The 19,926-nt window shown below is 43.0% G+C and overlaps 1 protein-coding gene across 2 annotated transcripts in view; it reads right to left on the reverse strand.

Annotated features, from left to right (window-relative positions):
- The window catches only part of themis2 (thymocyte selection associated family member 2), a 151,483-nt gene that overhangs the window by 21,057 nt on the left and 110,500 nt on the right, over positions 1-19,926 (reverse strand). For both annotated transcript variants that reach the window (XM_072246901.1, XM_072246900.1), the window contains exons 3-4: positions 18,154-18,591; positions 1,635-2,743 (exon numbers count right to left, since the gene is read on the reverse strand). In XM_072246901.1, coding sequence (XP_072103002.1) covers positions 1,635-2,743; positions 18,154-18,591 — 1,547 coding nt within the window. The remainder of the gene's footprint in view (positions 1-1,634; positions 2,744-18,153; positions 18,592-19,926) is intronic.

Below are 19,926 nucleotides of genomic sequence, written 5' to 3' on the forward strand. Positions count from 1 at the left end.
TAAAAATATTACTAGAGTTGTTTACAATCAAGAGAAAATCTGCAGACGCTGGAAATCCAAGTAACACGCACACACACACAATGCTGGAGGAACTCAGCAGGCCAGGCAGTGTCTATGGAAAAGAGTATAGTTGACGTTTTGGGCCCATCTGCACCAGAGAAAAGAAAAGCTTCAGTCCTGATGATGGGTCTTGGCCCGAAACGTCGACTATACTCTTTTCCATATATGCTGCCTGGCCTGCTGAGTTCCTCCAGTAGTTTGTGTGTATTGGGTGCTTTACATCCTGTTTCTTGTGTTAACTAACTTGTGATGTGTGGGAATACAGTCGAAGTTTCAGGCTGAGACCCTTCTTCAGGACTGGAGGAAGAGGGGAGAAGTCAGAATAAGAAGGCAGGAGGAGGGGAGGAAGAAGTACAAGGTAGCAGGTGATGGGTGAAACCGGGAGAGGGGGAGGTAGTGAAGTAAAGAGCTGGGAAATTGTTTGGCGAAAGAGATAAAGGGCTGGAGAAGGGGGGATCTGATAGGAAAAGACAGAAGACCATGGAAGAAAGGGAAGGGGGAGGAGCACCAGAGGGAGGTGATGAGCAGGTAAGGAGATAAGGAGCGAGAGGGAAAACGGGAATGGGGAATGGTGAAGGAGAGGGTGGGGACAATTACCAGAAGTTTGAGAAATCGATGTTCATGCCATCAGGTTGGAGGCTACCCAGATGGAATACAAGGTGTTGCTTCTCCAACCTGAATGTGGCCTTATCGCGGCAGTAGAGGAGGCCGTGGACTGACATGTCAGAATGGGACTGGGAACTAGAATTGAAATGGATGGTCAGCAGGAAATATTGCTTCTTGTGACGGATGGAGCGAAGCTGCACGACGAAGAGGTCTCCCAATTCATATTGTGTTGGCTAAACTGGAAGTACCGTTTGGGGCCCTGAATGGTAAAGAGAGAGAGAGGGGTACCTTTTCATAGACAATCATGGTAGGCAGCATTAGAGAGCATTGAAGTGTTGGAAGCAGAAGTGGGAGTAAGGAGAAAACTGTCTTTAATTAACATGCGCTCTTCCATTTTAAAGCCTTGTCTAATGGGCATCAAGATACTTTGAGATACAAGACCACCAACGGACTAGTGATAGCAAGATCTTGCACTGAATTTATCTCACAGAACTGCTGCCATCTTCGCCAATGACGCCTGTGGGCAAAAGTGCAGGATATGAAACCATCACTGCACTGATGATCAGAACTTTGGATGTCCCGTCGGAGACACTTGTGTGTTACAGGGAGGTGGCACAAGGGGGCCCTGGTGTGTGAAGGGCAACTGGAGTTCAGCGTGAAGTGTACCGCACCTCACACAGAAGGCTTCTCCCACTGAACAGTTGAAGTTGTTCTACGTACCATTACCAAAGGAAATAGTTTCTCTCCATTATTCATCAAAAACATCTCAGTTAGGTAACATTAGAATGATTGAAATCATGGCAGAGGAGGAAGCCATGTTTTGTATTCATGGAAATAAAAGCCAATCTTATTTCATAATTCCAGTGTCACCCTAGTGAACATATGCGGCCCCAAAGCTAATCTCTGCACTCTGATACACTGTATGGTGTGCTGAACACTGTTCTTGCTCTAAAATGCAAGGTTCTTACCTGAGGAAGCGAGGGTGGTTTGAGCTGATTGTTGTCCGGAAGAGGAGATTTAGGAGGATTTTTAACCGAGGTAGATGCTACTGAGGGAGTTCCTTTGCTAAGTCGTTTAGGAGGCCGAGGTGGAGGACGCTGAGTCGGAGTAAACCTTTTCAACAGGTCATAGTACATGAAGTTGGTTAGCTCTTCTACTGTGGCCACGCATTCGTAGCAGCAGTCTTCTCCGCCATAGCCTTCCAAGACTTGGACGGTCATAGTCACCCATTCTACTGGGATTGAGAAGCACTCAGAAGGATTGTCCAGAGAGCTGGCAATTAAAGTAGGCATCTCAATGATCTCCTCCAGTCTGATTGTTGGGAAGGATGTCAAGGTGTCATTCCGTAAGAAAGGATCTTTAGATGTGACCTTGACTTGTAAAGGGAGTTTGAATTTTTCAAATATTTCTGAGATTTTGTATTTCTTTGTGTCATGAATTTCTTCTACAAATCGACCCTCCAGGTAAAGGGGAAGCATTAGAAGCTGACCTGCATCCCCCTCCTCCTTCTCCTCCTCCTCATCCTCAGGGACCTTGCTGCACACAACCACATCCAATTTCTGAAGGACTCCATCAACGGCCATTTGCGAAGTACTCTTAAACATGATAACCAAGCGGTCCCCAACACAGAGAGAAGATAATTCATCTTCATTCCATGTGCAGTCCTTTGTAACCACGATGTGTAATGGGTCTTCTTGGGTTATGGCGTTGCTGAGATCAAATACAGTTGGAAACTCCCTTGGACGTCTTCTGAAAGTTCCCTTATAATGTTCAGAGATTAGAAAATGATGAGAAATCTTCTTGTGCACTGACGTCGCAAGAATTTGCTTCAACACCACTTTCTTGTAAATTATTATATTTTTGCCCTTTCTAAGTAGACTGAACCATTCAGCTTTGAAAGGAACCTGTTGGTCTGGGGCATCCAAAATCTCAGCGGTTATTGGAAACATGTCTTGAGGTTGGTTTGAAATATCAGTCAATGACAATGGTTTGATGAATGTAAGATCTTTCTGTTCCTCCGTGACGTCCCTCACGTCAACTTCCAAAGTTGAGGGTATTTTCACGGTCTCTTTTCTGACTGTAGAAAGATATTTATATAAATGAGTATCTTTTCAGATGGTATATGTAAACTTCAAACATCCTATGCATTAATCCATCAAAGATTCAAAGTACATTTATTATCAAAGAATGTATAAATTATACAACCTTGAGATTTGTTTGCTTATAATTTAGAACTCAGGTCCTCCAAACCCGGCAACATACTTCTAAATTTTCTCCTTATTCTTTCAACCTTATTTACAACTTCCTGTAGGTAGGTGACCAAAACTGCACACAATAGTCCAAATTAGATCTCACCAATGTCTTATACAACTTCAGCATAACATCCCATCTCCCATACTCAATACTTTGATTTATGGTCAATGTGCCAAAAGCTTTTTTAACGACCCCATCTATCTTTGATGCTACTTTCAACAAATATGGACCTATATTCTTAGATCCCCTTGTTCTACCACACTTGTCAGTGCCCTGCCTTTCACCGTATAAGACCTACCTCGGTTGGTCTTCCCAAGGTGCACGATAGCATTTCTTGCTGTCCACTACACCCCCCAATCTTGGTGTCATCTGCAAATCTGCTGATTCACAGAGCAAGGAATCTGAAGAACCCAATTTTTTTCAAAAAGAAGAAAGACCAAAAAGAGAAAAAGAAGAAGAAATTGGATGGCAGTGGGGAAGAGTCACATTGTAAAAAACATTCTAGGATGCAGGTTGGTGTATGCAAATAGAAATATATTATACTTCAGGAGAGACAAACTGGCCAATTCCTACAATGCCATAGCTCTGCAAAACCCAAGAGAAAAGAGGGGATTAACAGGTGAGCCCTTTCTTTATTTTTCACTACAAATTAAGAAAACAAACTTTCAAATGTGACATCAAATCAAAACGCTGTTGGCTTAGAGTCATAGAAAAGTACAAAACAGAAACAGGCCCTTTGGCCCATCTAGTCTGTGCAGAAACCATTTCATATTGACTTGCACCAGGACCATAGCCCTCCACACACCCATAGCCCTCCATACCTCTACTATCCATGTACCTATCCAAACTTCCCTTAACCATTGAAACTGAGCTCACATTCACCACTTGTGCTGGCAGCTTGTTCTACACTCTCATCACCATCTTTGTGAAGCAGTTCCTCCTCATGTTCCCCTTAAATTTTATACCTTCACCTTTAAACCATGACCTCTAGTAGTAGTTCCACCCAACCTCGGCGGAAAAAGCCCTCATAATTGTATATACCTCTATCAAATCTCAAATAAAGTACTTTATTTAAATGTTTCCTTACAACTAAAGTCCTCCAGACCTGGCAACATCCTTCTAAATGTCCTTACTCTTTCAACCTTACTTACATCTTTCCTGTTGGTAGGTGACCAAAACTGCATACGATACTCCAAATTAGGCCTCAACAATGTCTTATATAACTTCAACATAACACCCACAAACAAAATACATTGTGTGTGTGTTGCTTGGACTTCCAGCATCTGCAGATTTTTTCTTGTTTGTGATTCAATGTAACATCGCATCTTCTAGCCTTCATACTTTGATTTATGAAGGCCAATGTGCCAAAATATTTCTTAATGACCCTATCTACCTGTGATGCCACTTACAAAAAATTATGGACCTGTATTCCCAGGTCCCTTTGTTCTACCGCACTTGTCAGTGCCCTACAGTACAAGACCTATTCTGGTTGGTCCTACCAAAGCGCAGACATTACAGTTGTCTGCATTAAATTCCACCTGCCATTTTTCAGCCCATTTTCCCAGCTGGTCCAGATCCTGCTGCAAGCCAATGATAGCCTTCCTCGTCGTCCACCACACCCACAATCTTGGAGTCATCTGCAAATTTGCTGATCCAGTTCTAGTTTCCTCAAGAAAATATAAAAGATTCCACACCATTAGTTTGGAATAGAGAAGGAAGTTATCCCCATTGCCCTGGAAACTAAAAATTACTCGGAAAGATCATCTAGTCAGTAAGATGTTAGAGTTTGCTGTACACACTTTGCCTGCATTACAGTAGCTAATACACTCTAAGTGTTACATCTTGTGCTGCAAAGCAGTTTGGGATACCAGGAGACTAAAAAAATGGAACAGAAAGGTAGAACTCTCTCTGTTTAGCAACATTGGTTGGGAATAGATCAGTAGAGGTTAGTCCAATCACTTTACACTGCCAGCAATCGTCAATCAGGTTCAAACCCTGCCACTGTCTAGAAGGAGTCTGCTCCTTCCCTTCGTGAGCGCAAGGGTTTCCTCCCTCACTCCAGAGATGTCCAGGTAGTGTAAGTGGTAGTAAGTTTTGGGCCTGCTAGGTTGGCATGGAAACGTGACACACGCTTGCGGGCGGCCCCAGCACAAACCTCGCTGATTGGACTTGGTGCAAAACAGCGCATTTGACTGTATGTTTCAATATTTTGATGCACGTGAGACAAATAAAGCCAGTGTTTACTATTTTAGTGGTATTTACTTTCATTGTTAATATCTACCAAATGAAGGAAAAACTTTCAAATAATTTAGAAGAGTAGATTCATATACCATAGAAACATCTCCTTTGGCGCATTGATTCCACACCAACCACTGAGCTCACATTCACACCTTGATCTCATCCACTTGCGTGGCACCTACTCACACAACCTAGACGTCATTCTCCTCTGCCAGCTGAGCACTGTGGCTTCCAGTGTGTGAGAACACAAAGTCGTACTCTCACATAGGCTGCTCTTAAAGCACCTCACAAACCAGTAACTTCCACCATCAAGTAGGCATGGGCAGCAGGCACAGGAAGGACCTCACATCAGTCTCAGGTTATTCTCCAACTTTACCTACTTTGTCGACATGCAGCTGTTTGTCCAGTGTCTAAATCCTGGAATTCCATTCCCTTTATCACCCAGGGTCACCCTCACCAGATGAATTCAGTGAATCAAAGGAGTGAGATTGCCACTGCCTTCTCAAAGAAATTGGATATGGACAATTGCTAGCCTTGCCAGCAACATCCTCACCTTAGTAATTTATTTTCTTGAAAGAGCATAATTACTACAGTAGGATTAGCAGCTGATTGCCATTGGCTAACCTCACACAAGTGTCAGCATGGTGAAAATTTGCAGAACATATTTAATAAGGAAATTACAGTGAAATAAAGCCTTTTCTTAAATGCAAAAAAAAAGGTGCTTTTCCGTAGATTTAAGAAGTCTCAAAGCTCTCATGGGCGGCGGAGTGGAGTTACATCTCTACCAAAGGAGGTGTGAGGTGCTCCTTCCTTCCTCTAGCTGGCAGATCACCACGGGCAAGGTGTAGCACCTGCTTAGCCCCCTCCCCGCCCCCAATCAGGGTCACGCGAAGCCGTGGGAGCAGGTGGTGGATGGTCGTATGAGCAGCTGGTGTATATCACAAGTCCTGGTGATGCGACCACTGACGCCAGGCAGACAATCTCTGAAGAGTATTGATAATGACTGGGGTCACCCATCTTGTAAAGACACTGCCTAGAAGACGGCAATGGCAAACCACTTCTGTGGGAAAAATTTGCTAAGTACTGTCATGGTTATGGAGAGACCATGATCGCCTACGTCATATGAAACAGCGCACAATGAATGAACAAACAACACTCTCAATTCTTTTACATATAGAAAGCCAGTTGACCTCTTATTCTTTGAAAAGACAGTCATATTTGATCCAGCTTTCCCCTCTTCCATTGGTCATCCTGTTACCCATTATGAGACTATATTTTCAATTTAGTATTTGTACTTATTTTTGTCTTGCTCAACTTAGCAATTTATAGCTGAAAGGGTGAAATGGAGATTTTCGTCTTCATGGATGGTCAGATTATGTATTAAAATAAATCACAAACAAGAGAAAATATGAAATGCTGGAAACCCAAGCAACACACATAGAATGCTGGAGGAACTCAGCAGGCCAGGCAGCAACTATGGAAAAGAGTATAGTCGACGTTTTGGGCCAAAACCTTTCACCAGGATGAAGATATTAATTTATTCTGTATTGACAGACAATATCACTGCACACCACATTTCCAGGAATATTTATCCACATTTCCAGTCACCTGATTTTCAGTGGCCTTGTATATCACTTATCTGTGCTTTTTTGTAATTACAGGACTTTTCTCCTGGAGATACCGGGATTCCACTCTCTACCGAATACCATTTCATTGTTGCAGGTATAACTCTGCATATGCTTATATATTCACAAGTCATATGGTTGCATATCCTATAAAATCTATAATGTAGTGGAGCTGCTGCATTTCTCTATCAACATTTCAGGAAGCTGGGATTTTCCCACATGAGCGCAGGAGGGATTGAATGAGGTACAAGACCATAAGACATAGGAACAGAATTAGGCCATTCAGCCCATCAAATCCACTCTGCCATTTCATTATGGGTGATCCTGGATCCCACTCAACTCCATACACTTGCCCTCTCGCCATATTTCTTGATGCCCCGACCAATCAGGAATCTATCAACTTCTGCTTTAAATATACCCCCAAGACTTGGCCTTCACCACGGTCTGCAGCAGAGCATTCCACAGATTCATCACTCTTTGGCTAAAAAAAAATCCTCTTTACTTCTGTTCTAAAGGGTCACCCCTCAATTTTGAGGCTGTACCCTCTGGTTCTGGATACCCTCACCCGAGGAAACATCCTCTCCACATCCACCTTATCTAGTCCTTTCAACATTCAGTGGGTTTCAATGAGATCCCCACACATTCTTCTAAATTCCAGTGCGTACAGGCCCAAAGCTGCTAAACACTCCTCATATGTTAACTCCTTCATTCCCAGAATCATCCTCATGAACCTCCTCTGGACTCTCTCCAATGACAACACATCCTTTCTGAGATAAGAGACCCAAAACTGTTGACAATATCTCAGCATATCTAGAAGATTTGTGTGCAGCCTGCAAAACGTAGCCATGTGTCACCTGCGCCATCTCGAGATTGAGCGCCTGTCGTGATACTTCATAAATAGACAATAGGTGCAGGAGTAGGCCATTTGGCCCTTCGAGCCAGCACCGCCATTCACTGTGATCATGGCTGATCATCCACAATCAGTACCCTGTTTCTGCCTTCTCCTCATATCCCTTGATTCTGCTATCTTTAAGAGCTCTATCTAACTCTTTCTTGAAAGAATCCAGAGAATTGGCCTCCACTGCCTTCTGAGGCAGAGCATTCCACAGATCCACAACTCTCTGGGTGAAAAAGTTTTTCCTCAACTCCGTTCTAAATGGTCTACCCCTTATTCTTAAACTGTGGCCTCTGGTTCTGGACTCCCCCCAACATCGGGAACATGTTTCCTGCCTCTAGCGTGTTCAATCCCTTAATAATCTTATGTTTCACGGGAGTCTCTGCTTCTGAATTACTCTCTGGGTGAAAATATTCTTCCTTTTCTCGGGAGGATTCTTGACATGCTATGTAGACACGTCGACTAAAGAAGAGGCCATATCAGATCTCGTAGTGAGCAATGAAAGTGGTCAGACGACAGATCTCCAGGTGGGTGAGCATATCAGAGACAGCGACCACAATTCCCTGACCTTTACCATAGCCTTAGGCAATGGTATTAGCAGACAGTATGGGAAGGTATTTAATTGGGGGAGGGCAAATAATGGTGGCACCTCCTCCAAGACATGTTCCAGTAACTGTCAAAGAGAAAGTGAACTAAAGGAAGATTGACAGAGGCAGACGTCAATGCGCCCGTCCATTCTCCTATCCTTAGGTATCAAGATTCACGTGTGTTTGTAAGGAAGCCAAGCTATCTGACGACATGTTCGGAACCAATCAACTCAAATCAAATCAGCGCAGCTCTCCGGTGAAATGATATCGTATTTGTTAAATAGGGTACCGTGCACAATTCTGATTTGATAGAGACAGCTGTAAGAAGCACGGAGGAACATCTGGAGAAACTTCTGAAATCCTCGGTTTGCTGCCGCTGCTACTGTGTGATCGAGAATCTCTGGAGGGAAGGCCCCAAAATTCTCGGCTTTGCCTGCTGCCGGCATCCGGGGCTGGGGTGGAAGTGCTCGGCAGAGATGGTGCTTGGTGTCGGAGGCTCGAAGTTTTCAGACGACTCAGAGTCGGACTGTGGTTGGGCATGGCAGGGAGAGTTTTCTTCCTTCTCCTGTCTGCGTGAGATGTGGGACTTTTGAGAGACTTTGATATTTTTTTACCGTACCCATGGCCTGTTCTTCATCAAGTTATGGTATTGTTGCACTGTTGTAACTATATGTTATAATTATGTACTTATGGTCAGTTTTTCAGTCTTGGTCTGTCCTGTGTTTCTGTGATATCACACCGGAGGAATATTGTATCATTTCTTAATGCATGCATTACTAAATGACAATAAAAGAGGACTGTGTGTCCTCATAATCTTAAAAAAAATCCAGGTTTAATTGTCATTCAACCATCTATGAATACAGCCAAATGAAACAGCGTTTCTCTGGGGTCAAGGTGGAAAACATACACAGCACATTCAAAACAGCAAGTTAAAAAAAACACACACATGCAAAAAAAAACACATTTAGCCCAAGTTCCTGAGCAACATGCCCCGCAAATTGATGGTACAGTTCCCTGGCAGTGTGCAACGAATATACACATGCAATTCATCCTGTTGTTCCACCAATCGAACATGGGATGGCAGCAACAACGGGAAAGGCCAGCCTCCAACCGAGCATGGATACCACGCTCCATCTGGACCGCAGCAGCAGACACGCTCGCGGCTTGAGGCCAAGTCCTCACGGCAACTGTGGTCACACAGCTCCCTGGCTGTCTGTTGTTCCACCAAACAAGGGAAAGAAGCCTGTGGCTTCTTGCGTCATCAACATCCAACAGGGCCTCATGATCACAAGAGAAAGGATACTGACGGACTTTTACTGCTGCACCATTGAGAGCATACTCACCAACTGCATCTCAGCGTGGTATGGCAATTGTCCCGTATCGGACCACAAAGCACTCCAGTGTGTGGTGAAAACTGCCCAGTGGATTATTGGCACCCATTGAGAACATCTACCATAAACGCTGCCTGGGCAGGGCGAAAAGCATTATCAGGGATGCATCTCACCCTAACCATGGACTTTTTACTCTCCTCCCATCCGCTCCCGCACCAGCAGGCACAGGAAAAGCTTCTTCACTTAGGCTGTGACTGTACTGAACCTCTCATCACAGCACTAAGCAGTATTGCATCCATATTGTACTGTCTCAGTACTTTTATATTTGTGTGCTGTAGCACTTTTTTATTGCAGTTATTTTGTAAATAATACTATTCTTTGCATTTCTGGTCAGATGCTAACTGCATTTCATTGGCTTTGTATCTGCACTCAGCTCAATGACAATAAAGTTGAATCTAATCTAATCTAAAATGTCCAAGACAATTGCCCATGGTTACACTGCACGCCGCCTTTGCACACCAACGCCGATGCCTTCAAATAGCAGGCAGCAACATGTCCTGCAGCCGGGCTAGCTCTTCTAGACCCAGTCCAGCTCCACTATCACGCCGGCCAGCTCCTCCAGCACCCAGTCCAGCTACTCTGATCAACGAGTAGCTCACTGATGGAATAGATCTGCAGTGCTCAAACTTCTTGGAGTCCAGTGTTGTCTTGCTTTCCTAATAAAGATGTTCAAAAAGGGGAAAAAAACACACATTTGTTGCCCCCCCCCCCCCAGAGGCCGCTGCATCTGAACGGGCCGCTATGTGACCTGAGCAATGCAACAATGAGGAATCATTATCCAATGAAGACAAAAGAAGATAGGAAGTAAGAAGAGCTGCAGTAGAGACCACAATGGATCAATTCAATGTGATCACTGAGGTTCTGCAGTATGTTGGGGTGGGGGGGGGGTGGGTTGGACAAAAAAACTACTGCACAAACAATTGCTGGAAAAGCTATACTCCATGACGTGGCAGCATCTCTGACATTTAGAAACTATTCAATCAAATGATGAGAAAAGCATAGGAAGTTATTAAATAAATTAATGAAGTATTTGAAATTGCTGGAAACACTTAAAGAAATTAATAACATTCTGGTAAACATAATTAATTAAAAAAAAAAAGAACCTTACTGAAACTTGCCTTTCTTGCTCCCAATATACTGAAAGGGACCATGAGCATCACTACCACAGAGACTGGTAATGGGATCCATTACCATGGAGGGTTATTTCTAGGATGCTTACTACCAGATGGATCAGTACTGGGAATCTGACTAGCACATAAACGTACTCCTCCCCAGGGGAGGGGGAGGGATCTAACCAGAGTTTTATAGAGCTGCAACATTACCTCGTGGCTCTTGAATGCATTCTCCTGACTAATGAAGGATAACACTCCATATCCTCCTTAATCACCCTATCAACTTGCGCTGCGACTTATGGAATCAACAGATGAGAACCTTAAGATCGCTCCCTCTGTTCCTCCATGCTGCCAAGAATCCTACCATTAAGGATGGTATCCTTTCTTCAAGTTTGACATTCCAACAAAGCATATCACTTCACCTTTCTCAGGACTGAATTCTATCTGCCTCTTCTCAGACCAGCTCTGCATCCAATCAATGTCCCCTTTGTAACCTACAACAGCCTTTCACACCACCCACAACACCAACCTTCGTGTCACCTGCAAACTCACTAACCTACCCTTCCACTTCCTCATCCAAATCACAAAGAGCAGGCGTCCCTGAGGAACACACTGGTCACTGAACTCCAGGCAGGATACACTCCATCTATTGGCTTTCTGCGAACAAGCCAGTTCTGAACCACACGGCCAAGTTTCCCTGGATCCCGTGCCTCCTGGCCTTCTGAACGAGCCTGCCATGGGGAACCCTAGTCAAACGCCGTGTACACCACATCTACTGCTCTACCTTCAGTTTTGTCACATCCGTAAAGAATTCAGTTAGTGTTGTGACGTGTGACATGCTTCTCACAAAGCCATACAGACTACCCTTAATCAGACCATGCTTCTCCGGACGCTCATACTGTAAATCTTAACTCTATGAGTCCTCTCCGATAGTTTTCCCACCACAGGTGTAAGGATCACTGATCTATAACTCCTAGGGTTATTCCTACTACCTTTCTTGAACAAAGGTTTAAGAAGCCACCCTCCAATCTTATGGTGCTAGTCTTGTGGAAGTAAGGACACAAAGAATATTGCTGAAGACAGAGCCATCTCTTCCCATAGAAACTCGGGGTATATTTTGTCCAGCCATGGAGACTTATCTATAATTTTCTGAATGCAGAGCTAACACGTGCTACAGCCTTCATGCTTATCCATGTCTAAGGTAAGGACATGGTCAGCACAGCTTTATGGGCCGAGGGGCCTGCATTGAGCTGTAGGTTTTCTATGTCTCTTTAAGTGTAAGTGATTTCACTTGCTGGACTGCACTCTACCAAGGATTGGCACACCGTACTCTTCAAGCACAATTACTGGCCCTTTGTACTTCAGATTTCTAATTTCAATTTACATTTTGTCTCTAAACTTCCTTGCCAACTTCTTGGCAGTGATGTTACATGTCCAGCAGGAGCTCACTTCCATCTACAGTAACGAAGATCCATGTTGGGTACTTGGGCTCCTCTGCTCTGTTAACTTATTCCATATCCCTCTCTGCTTGGATTGTATGTATGACTTTATGACTCATTACATTTCCTCTAAGACATCTCCCTGAAACTGTGGTCAGCTTGTGCAACAGTGCAAGCGGACCTTTTTTTTTTGTTTAAGAAGAGTACTCTTCTGCTTGCTAATGGTCTTCCTCCTCCTGCAGGGATGCAAAATGAATCATCTCTTTTGTGCTTCTGGCAATTACTCCATTAAGCTAGGCATTCTATTTCAATTACTCTTGTTGCTTACCACAATATTTGCATCTGTTGTTGCTCTTTCTTTCTGTGCTTCGGTTGACTACAAGGACAGAATTGTGATATCAGCTCTCTGCTCTCTAGCTCATCAAGTCAGATTGTAGACCGTTGAGAGGTCTTACAGAATTTGACTAAGTCTGGTTCTCTTAATAGATGGCCCTTCAGTCCTGCATCTCAAATTCTACTAAAAAAAAACTTCCTTTATTTATCAGGGATCTCTGAAGCCTAAATTTTCATGTCAGTCAAGTACGGGCCAAATATTTTTCCTTTTGCCTAACTTCTCCTGGAAAACTTGAATCTATCCACCATTGCGGAGAGGGTTGCAATAATTCTTAAAGGTTTTGATAAGCTCTCTCAGCATTTCTTTGCCAGGTCTTGTTGTTCAGTAAGACCCCCCTCCCCATGTACCAACCAGGTAGCAACTGTATCACAAACTCGAGAAAACCTGGAAGTCCAAAGCAACACATACAAAATGCTGGAGGAACTCAGCAGGTCAGGCAGCATCTATGGAGATGAATAAACAGTCAACGTTTCGGACCGAGACCCTTCATCAGGACTGGAAAGGCGTCAGACTAGAAAGGTAAGGGAGAGGAGGAGGAAGTACAAGGTGGCAGGTTATAGGTGGAGCCGGGAGAGGTTTGCCAGCTTGATCAGCCCACGTCCTCCTCTACTGCCACTCAGGTTAGATTAGATTATGAGAACACTCAGTCCTCTTTTATCGTCATTTAGAAATGCATACATGCATTAAGAAATGATACAATGTTTCTCCAGAGTGATATCACAGAAAAACAGGACAAACCGAAGACTAACACTGACAGAACCACATAATTATAACATATAGTTACAGCAGTGCAAAGCAATACCATAATTTGATAAAGAACCAACCATGGGCACGGTAAAAAAAAGTCTCAAAGTCCCCCAGTCGATCGACTCCCAAGCCCCTGATAGCAGGCGGCAAAAGGGAGAAACTCCCTGCCATAAACCTCCAGGCACCGTCAACTTGCCGACGCCTTGGAAGCAGCCGACCACAGCCGACACAGTCCATTCGTCCGAAAACTTCGAGCTTCTGACCAGCCCCTCCGATACAGCCTCCCGAGCGTCATCCTCTGCCAAGCGCCTTCGATCTCGCCCCGGCTGCTGAAACAAGCAAAGCCAAGGATTTCGGGGCCTTCAGCTCCAGAGATTCCAGTTACCACACAGTAGCAGCGGCAGCGAAGCGGGTATTTCAGAAGTTTCTTCAGATGTTCCTCCGTACTCTCAGGTCTGTCTCCCATCAAATCAGAATTGTGCACGGTCCCCTACTTGACAGATTACAGATATTCATCACCAGAAAGGCCGCGTGCACTGCCGTTGCGCTGCCATCTTCTCCTCCTCGTTGGAGGAACAACACCTTATATTCCATCTGGGTAGCCTCCAACCAGATGGCATGAATATCACTTTCTCAAACTTTCAGTAATTGCCTCCCCCGCCCCTTCACCATTCTCGTTTCCCTCTCTCACCTCATCTCCTCACCATCACCTCTTTCTGGTTCTCCTCCCCCTTCCCTTTCTTCCATGGTCTTCTGTCCTATCCTGTCAGGTCTTTCCTTCACACCCTCCTCCCCTTCTCCCGTTTTCACCCATCATCTGCCACCTTGTACTTCTTCCTCCCCTCCCCCCACCTTCTTAGTCTGACTCTTTCCCCACTTCCTTTCCCGTCTTGGCCCAAAATATTTACTCTTCTCCATAGATGCTGACTGACCTGCTGAGTTCCTCCAGCATTTTGTGTGTGTAGCAACTGCATCAGTTTTGTTGCCTTCTCTTTGTTAGCCAATGCCCTCTCAGTATAGATAGAAAATTCCTGCCTCTTTTTTTCCATGAATCTGGCAAGTTGCATGCCCCAGAGTCCAGTTGCTGAGGACATTTTATCTGCTCCACCTACCAATATTCAAGCAGGTAATGTATCATCAACTGGGTAGAATCCAAGACTGTTGTTTCCAGTTCCAAGGCTTTGCCATGACCATATGCTACCTCAGTGGAGCTAGATTTGTTTAGTTCCATCATGCAACTGTCGCTCCCTACTTCTGCAAATTAAATGCAAGGTCTATCTTGTTGTGTACCGTTCAGCTTGCTCTCCTAATGTACAAAAACAAGCTACAACATATTCAGAGTGGATCACATTATTAATGTATTTATTAGCTCACTTGAAAGGGAAGGTATACTTCCAGCCAAGTTTCGTCTGGAAATATAGCTTCGATCTTATGTTTCAACCAAAGCACTTTTATACTTTAAAAAAAAACACCAAGAAAACAGTACTGCAGCATAAAAGCCAGGACCAACATGATCCAGGACAGCTTCTTCCACCAGGCCATCAGACTGATTCATTCACGCTGACTCAATTGTATTTCTAAGCTATATTGACTGTTCTGTTGTATATCTTACTGTACATACTATTTATTACAAATTACTACAATTTGCACATTGCACATCCAGACAGAGGCGTAACAAAGATTTTTACTCATTTATATGAGGGATGCAAGAAATAAAGTCAATTCAATAATTAGGTTGCTCCACTCTATAACATTACTTTCCTTTGTTATCTTTATCCTTATCTAGTTCTCACATTTGTTCTTTAGAAGCTCCATCCTATTGTCAAAACATCCACCTTGCCGTAAAACACCCATCTCCTGTCATAAGACACACATCTTAATGAAACATACACAGACCAAACCAGCAAAGCACCTTGGGATTTCTTAGGTTCCCTCTTGTTCACATTACATTTTACAAAAGTTACAAATTCATAAAGATTTCAGCGTTATAGATATATTTCCACAATCTCTTCCACTCCATATTTTATCACTCCAGTAGGTCTACATCGGATACATTCTCACTGTCTCTCCGCTCAGCTTTGGGTCACTTAGACAATAGCCATACCTACGTCAGGTTGCTGGTTATTGACTGACTATAGCTCAGTGTTCAACACAATCATATCCTCAGTTCTAATCAACAAACTCCAAATTCTAGGCCTTTGTACTATTGCGTATTTAATATTTCAATAATATTAGAGTAGTATTGTAAATATCTTGTTTCATAAGCACTTTTTGTTGTTTAAATAATTCATTATGGTTTATATACAAAAGTACATGCATGGTATATATTATACCTCGTCATACGTGCGTGCCTTACTAACGGTAAAGATCAAAGTTAGACTCGTGTTCCCAGCTTCCTTGTTTCCCTTTCAATTAGTTTTAATGCTTCAGGGTTACAAAACATAACAGTGACGATGTATTTTTAAAATTAACCCGAGACAATCAATAACCGACCTGTTGAAGTGCAGCGAGATGATTGGGTTTAAAAAAGCATGAGAAAAACAGTTGTGTGAAAAAAAAAACAGCACCGCAAATGATTTTTCAGGAACAGACAGGGACTGTCGAGTTAAGGTAAAAGACAGAAAATGAAAGAATTCATGGGTGACAATAATAATAATAAATGAAAAAGCAGAAATGGCTGGTTATAATCAGAAAGATTGAAGCATTTGATTACACAACAGATCACTGGATATTATATATGGAATAATGGAGTAGTATTTTAAAGCAAATGGAATAGCCAATGAGAAACAACAACTAATTTTGCTGCATGCATTGCATTTAAAAGCCTACAGTTTGCTTAGATGTTTGAATGCTCCAACCAAATCAGCTGAAATGAGCTTTACTGATATGGTAAAAGCAACGCAGGAGCATCTAGAACCGAAACCATTGTTGATTGCAGAACACTAAGGTTCATAAGCGGAATTAAAAGAAAGGGGAGTCCATTTAAGTGTGCATGGCTGAATTGAAGAGATTGTCTGAGCATTGTCAGTTCAGTGATGGGCTTAATGACGCACTGAGATACCATTTAGTTTGTGGAATCTTCCAAGAAAGCATTCAAAAATGGCTCCTAAGTGAAGCACAACTTACATTTATAAAAGCAGTTGAAATTGCTGTATTAATGGAAACAGCAGAGACGCAATTGAGTTGCAGTCAGGAATGAAAGTGAACGCGAACAAAATTGCAGCATCTAAACAAAAACCAGCCAAGCCGAACAAATTGTGTTACCGTTATAGCAGGGGCTCACATACACCAGACTAATGCAGATGTAAAGGTGAAACATACAGAAAAAACCTCCATAAGGACCACAACCTTGTCATTGGGTTTAGAGGCTTGCGTGCCTCAATGACCTGGAGAGCTATGTTGACTGGAGTCAGGGCTTTATGCTTTGGCTCTTGGTCGTTTCACCCATGCCTTTTTTTTTAAAGGAGGAGCAGGAGAAGATGGTGGCGTGACACAGCGTGCGCGGCCTCTCCGGTGAACGATATCTGTAATCTGTCAAGTAGGGGACCGTGCACAATTCTGATTTGATGGAGACAGACGTGAGAGCACGGAGGAACATCTGGAGAAACTTCTGAAATGCCCGCTTCGCTGCCGCTGCTACTGTGTGGTAACCGGAATCTCTGGAGCAGAAGGCCCCGAATCCTCGGCTTTGCTTGTTTCGGCGGCTGGGGTTAGGTTGAAGGCACCCGGCAGAGGATGGCGCTCGGGAGGCTGTATCGGAGGGGCTGGTTGGAGGCTCGAAGTTTTCGGAAGGATGGACTCGGTGTCGGCTGTGGTCGGCTGCTTTCAAGGCATCAGCAGTTGATGGTGTCTGGAGGTTTATGGCAGGGAGTTTCTCCCTTTTGCCGCCTGCTATCGGGGCCTCGGGAGTTGATCGGGACTTGAGACTTTTTTTTACCGTGCCCATGGTCTGTTCTTTATCAAATTATGGTATTGCTTTGCACTGTTGTAACTATATATTATAATTATATGGCTTTTGTCAGTTTTTTTAGTCTTGGTTTGTCTTGTGTTTCTGTGATATCATTCTGGAGGAACATTGTATCATTTCTTAATGCATGCATTACTAAATGACAATAAAAGAGGACAGTGTGTCCTCATAATCTACGTTTGTAATCTAAACTAATTTCTACTACAATCAATTGAAACACCTTGACAGCACACAGGTGATCTCCATTTAACTAATTATGTGACTTCTAAAACCAATTGGCTGCACCAGCAATGATTTAGTGAGTCATATTAAAGGGGGTGAATTCTTATACAATCAATTGTTTTGTATTTGTAATTAACTTAGATCACTTTGTAGCGATCTCTTTTCACTTTGACATGGAAGAGTCTTTTTCTGTTGATCAGTGTCAAAAAAAGTGAAATTAAATCCATTGTGATTCAATGTTGTAAAACAATAAGACACGAAAACCTCCAGGGTGGGGGAAAAGAGGTGCGAATAATCTTTGTAGGCACTGTATATACTTACTGTAATTCATTTTTTTCTATATTTATTATGTATTGCATTGTACTGATGCTGCAAAGTTAATAAATTTCACGACATATACTGGTGATATTAAACCTGAATCTGATTCCAGTTTTGACTGCAAATTTCTATCCAAGGGTTATAAATACATAAAGTAGATTATTTAATGAAAATTATATTTCCATTTTGTCTCATTTACAATACACCGGTGTTTATGCAATTATTGTATTGCAAAATTCATTTTATGATCTTGAAACTGTGTTAGAAGGAAATGAAAACTTGTGAGGTTGGTAACTTACGATTCATAATTGCTTGAATTTCATATACTGGTGAAATGATCAGTTCCCCATTAAGATGACTGGGTATGCAGGCTCCTCCAGTTTCAACTAATTTTACTCTCCTTGTTATTAGAGTCTTTGATTCAACGATTTCCTTGACTGTGTACAATTTGTCAATTTCACATTCAATAAACTGCCCTTTTAGCCTAAGTGGAAGCCAAACACAGTATTGCTCAGAACTGCTGTTGACGGTGCAATCCGCGTACATCTGTTCCTCATAGAGTGTTGTTGAAATGATTGTTACAGGATCTCCCTTCTGAACAACATAATGCTCAGTGACAATATCAGTCATGGACTGAAAAGTGATTACTTCTGAGCCACCTTGCTTAATTTCTCTTGACTTAATTATTTCTTCAATTGAGCTGAAAGGAAATTCTTCAGGAATAAGCTTGAAGCTCCCTGTGAAGAGAAAAAAGCTCAAAGTAAGTTTCATTATCAGAGTACATGCACGTCACCACATACAACCCAGAGTTTAATTTTTCTGCAGGCATACTCAGCAAATCTATAGAATAGTAACTATAACAAGATCAGTGAAAGATCAATTAGAAGACAACAAACTATGGCAATGCAAATATAAATAATGAGAACCTGAAATAACAAGATAAAGAGTCCTTAAAGTGAGATCATTGGTTGTGGGAACATCTCAATGGATGGGCCAGTGAGCGCAGTTATCCGCTTCTTCACCCCCCCCCCCCCCCAAAAGCCTGATGGTTGAGGGGTAGTTACTGTTCTTGAACCTGGTGGTGCGAGACCTGAGGCTCTTGTACCTTCTACCTGATGGCAACAGCGAGGAAAGAGCATAGCCTGGGTGGTGTGGATCTCTGGTGATGGATGTTGCTTACCTACGACAGCAATGATGTGTATGTACACTTCTGTGAGATTTTTGTTGTTCTACGATACAGTGTAGATTTGGATGCATCTTTAGAAGAGAGGTCACATTAGCACTGTGCAGACTTAGTCTTGACGAATCTCAACCAGCACTGGTTGTCTAACTGCAATGAATTCTGTTTTTGGCATTGGTCTGTTTCTAAATCTATCTTTGGAAAATAACTGACAGGAAGAAATGCAGTATGGATTGGAAGTGAAATATGAACTACCAGCGAAATTGATATTGAATTTGTTGAAATTAAAGAAGTTAAGGCACCATTTCCTTAAAACCATCACAGTGCAGTGAAGTTCGTATGAGGAACCAACTAAGCTAAAGATGCAAGCACTGTTTCCTGGTAAGCAGTACACAATCATTTTTCTAGTGAAATCCTATTTTTTTTGAGATACCTTTGTCAATACACTGAAAGTCAAAGTCCTAAATATCGAGAGGTCTCTACGACCAATAGTAATGTGCAGCTTATGAGTCTTCCATCTCCAAGGTCACCAGCTCAATGCTCTCAAGGGGGAGGTGGGGCATTAGCGGAAGTTAGAGAAGTCGATGTTCATGCCATCAGGTTGGAGGCTACCCAGACGGAATATAAGGTGTTGTTCCTCCAACCTGAGTGTGGCTTCACCTTTACAGTAGAGGAGGCCGTGGATAGACATGTCAGAATGGGAATGGGATGTGGAATTGAAATGTGTGGCCACTGGGAGATCCTGCTTTCTCTGGCGGACAGAGCGTAGGTGTTCAGCAAAGCGGTCTCCCAGTCTGCGTCGGGTCTCACCAATATATAAAAGGCCACATCGGGAGCACCGGACGCAGTATATCAGTGAGTCGGCTGGCATGAACATGGACTTCTCTAACTT

Source organism: Mobula birostris, chromosome 29, assembly GCF_030028105.1.
Source record: "Mobula birostris isolate sMobBir1 chromosome 29, sMobBir1.hap1, whole genome shotgun sequence".
NCBI lineage: Eukaryota > Metazoa > Chordata > Chondrichthyes > Myliobatiformes > Myliobatidae > Mobula > Mobula birostris.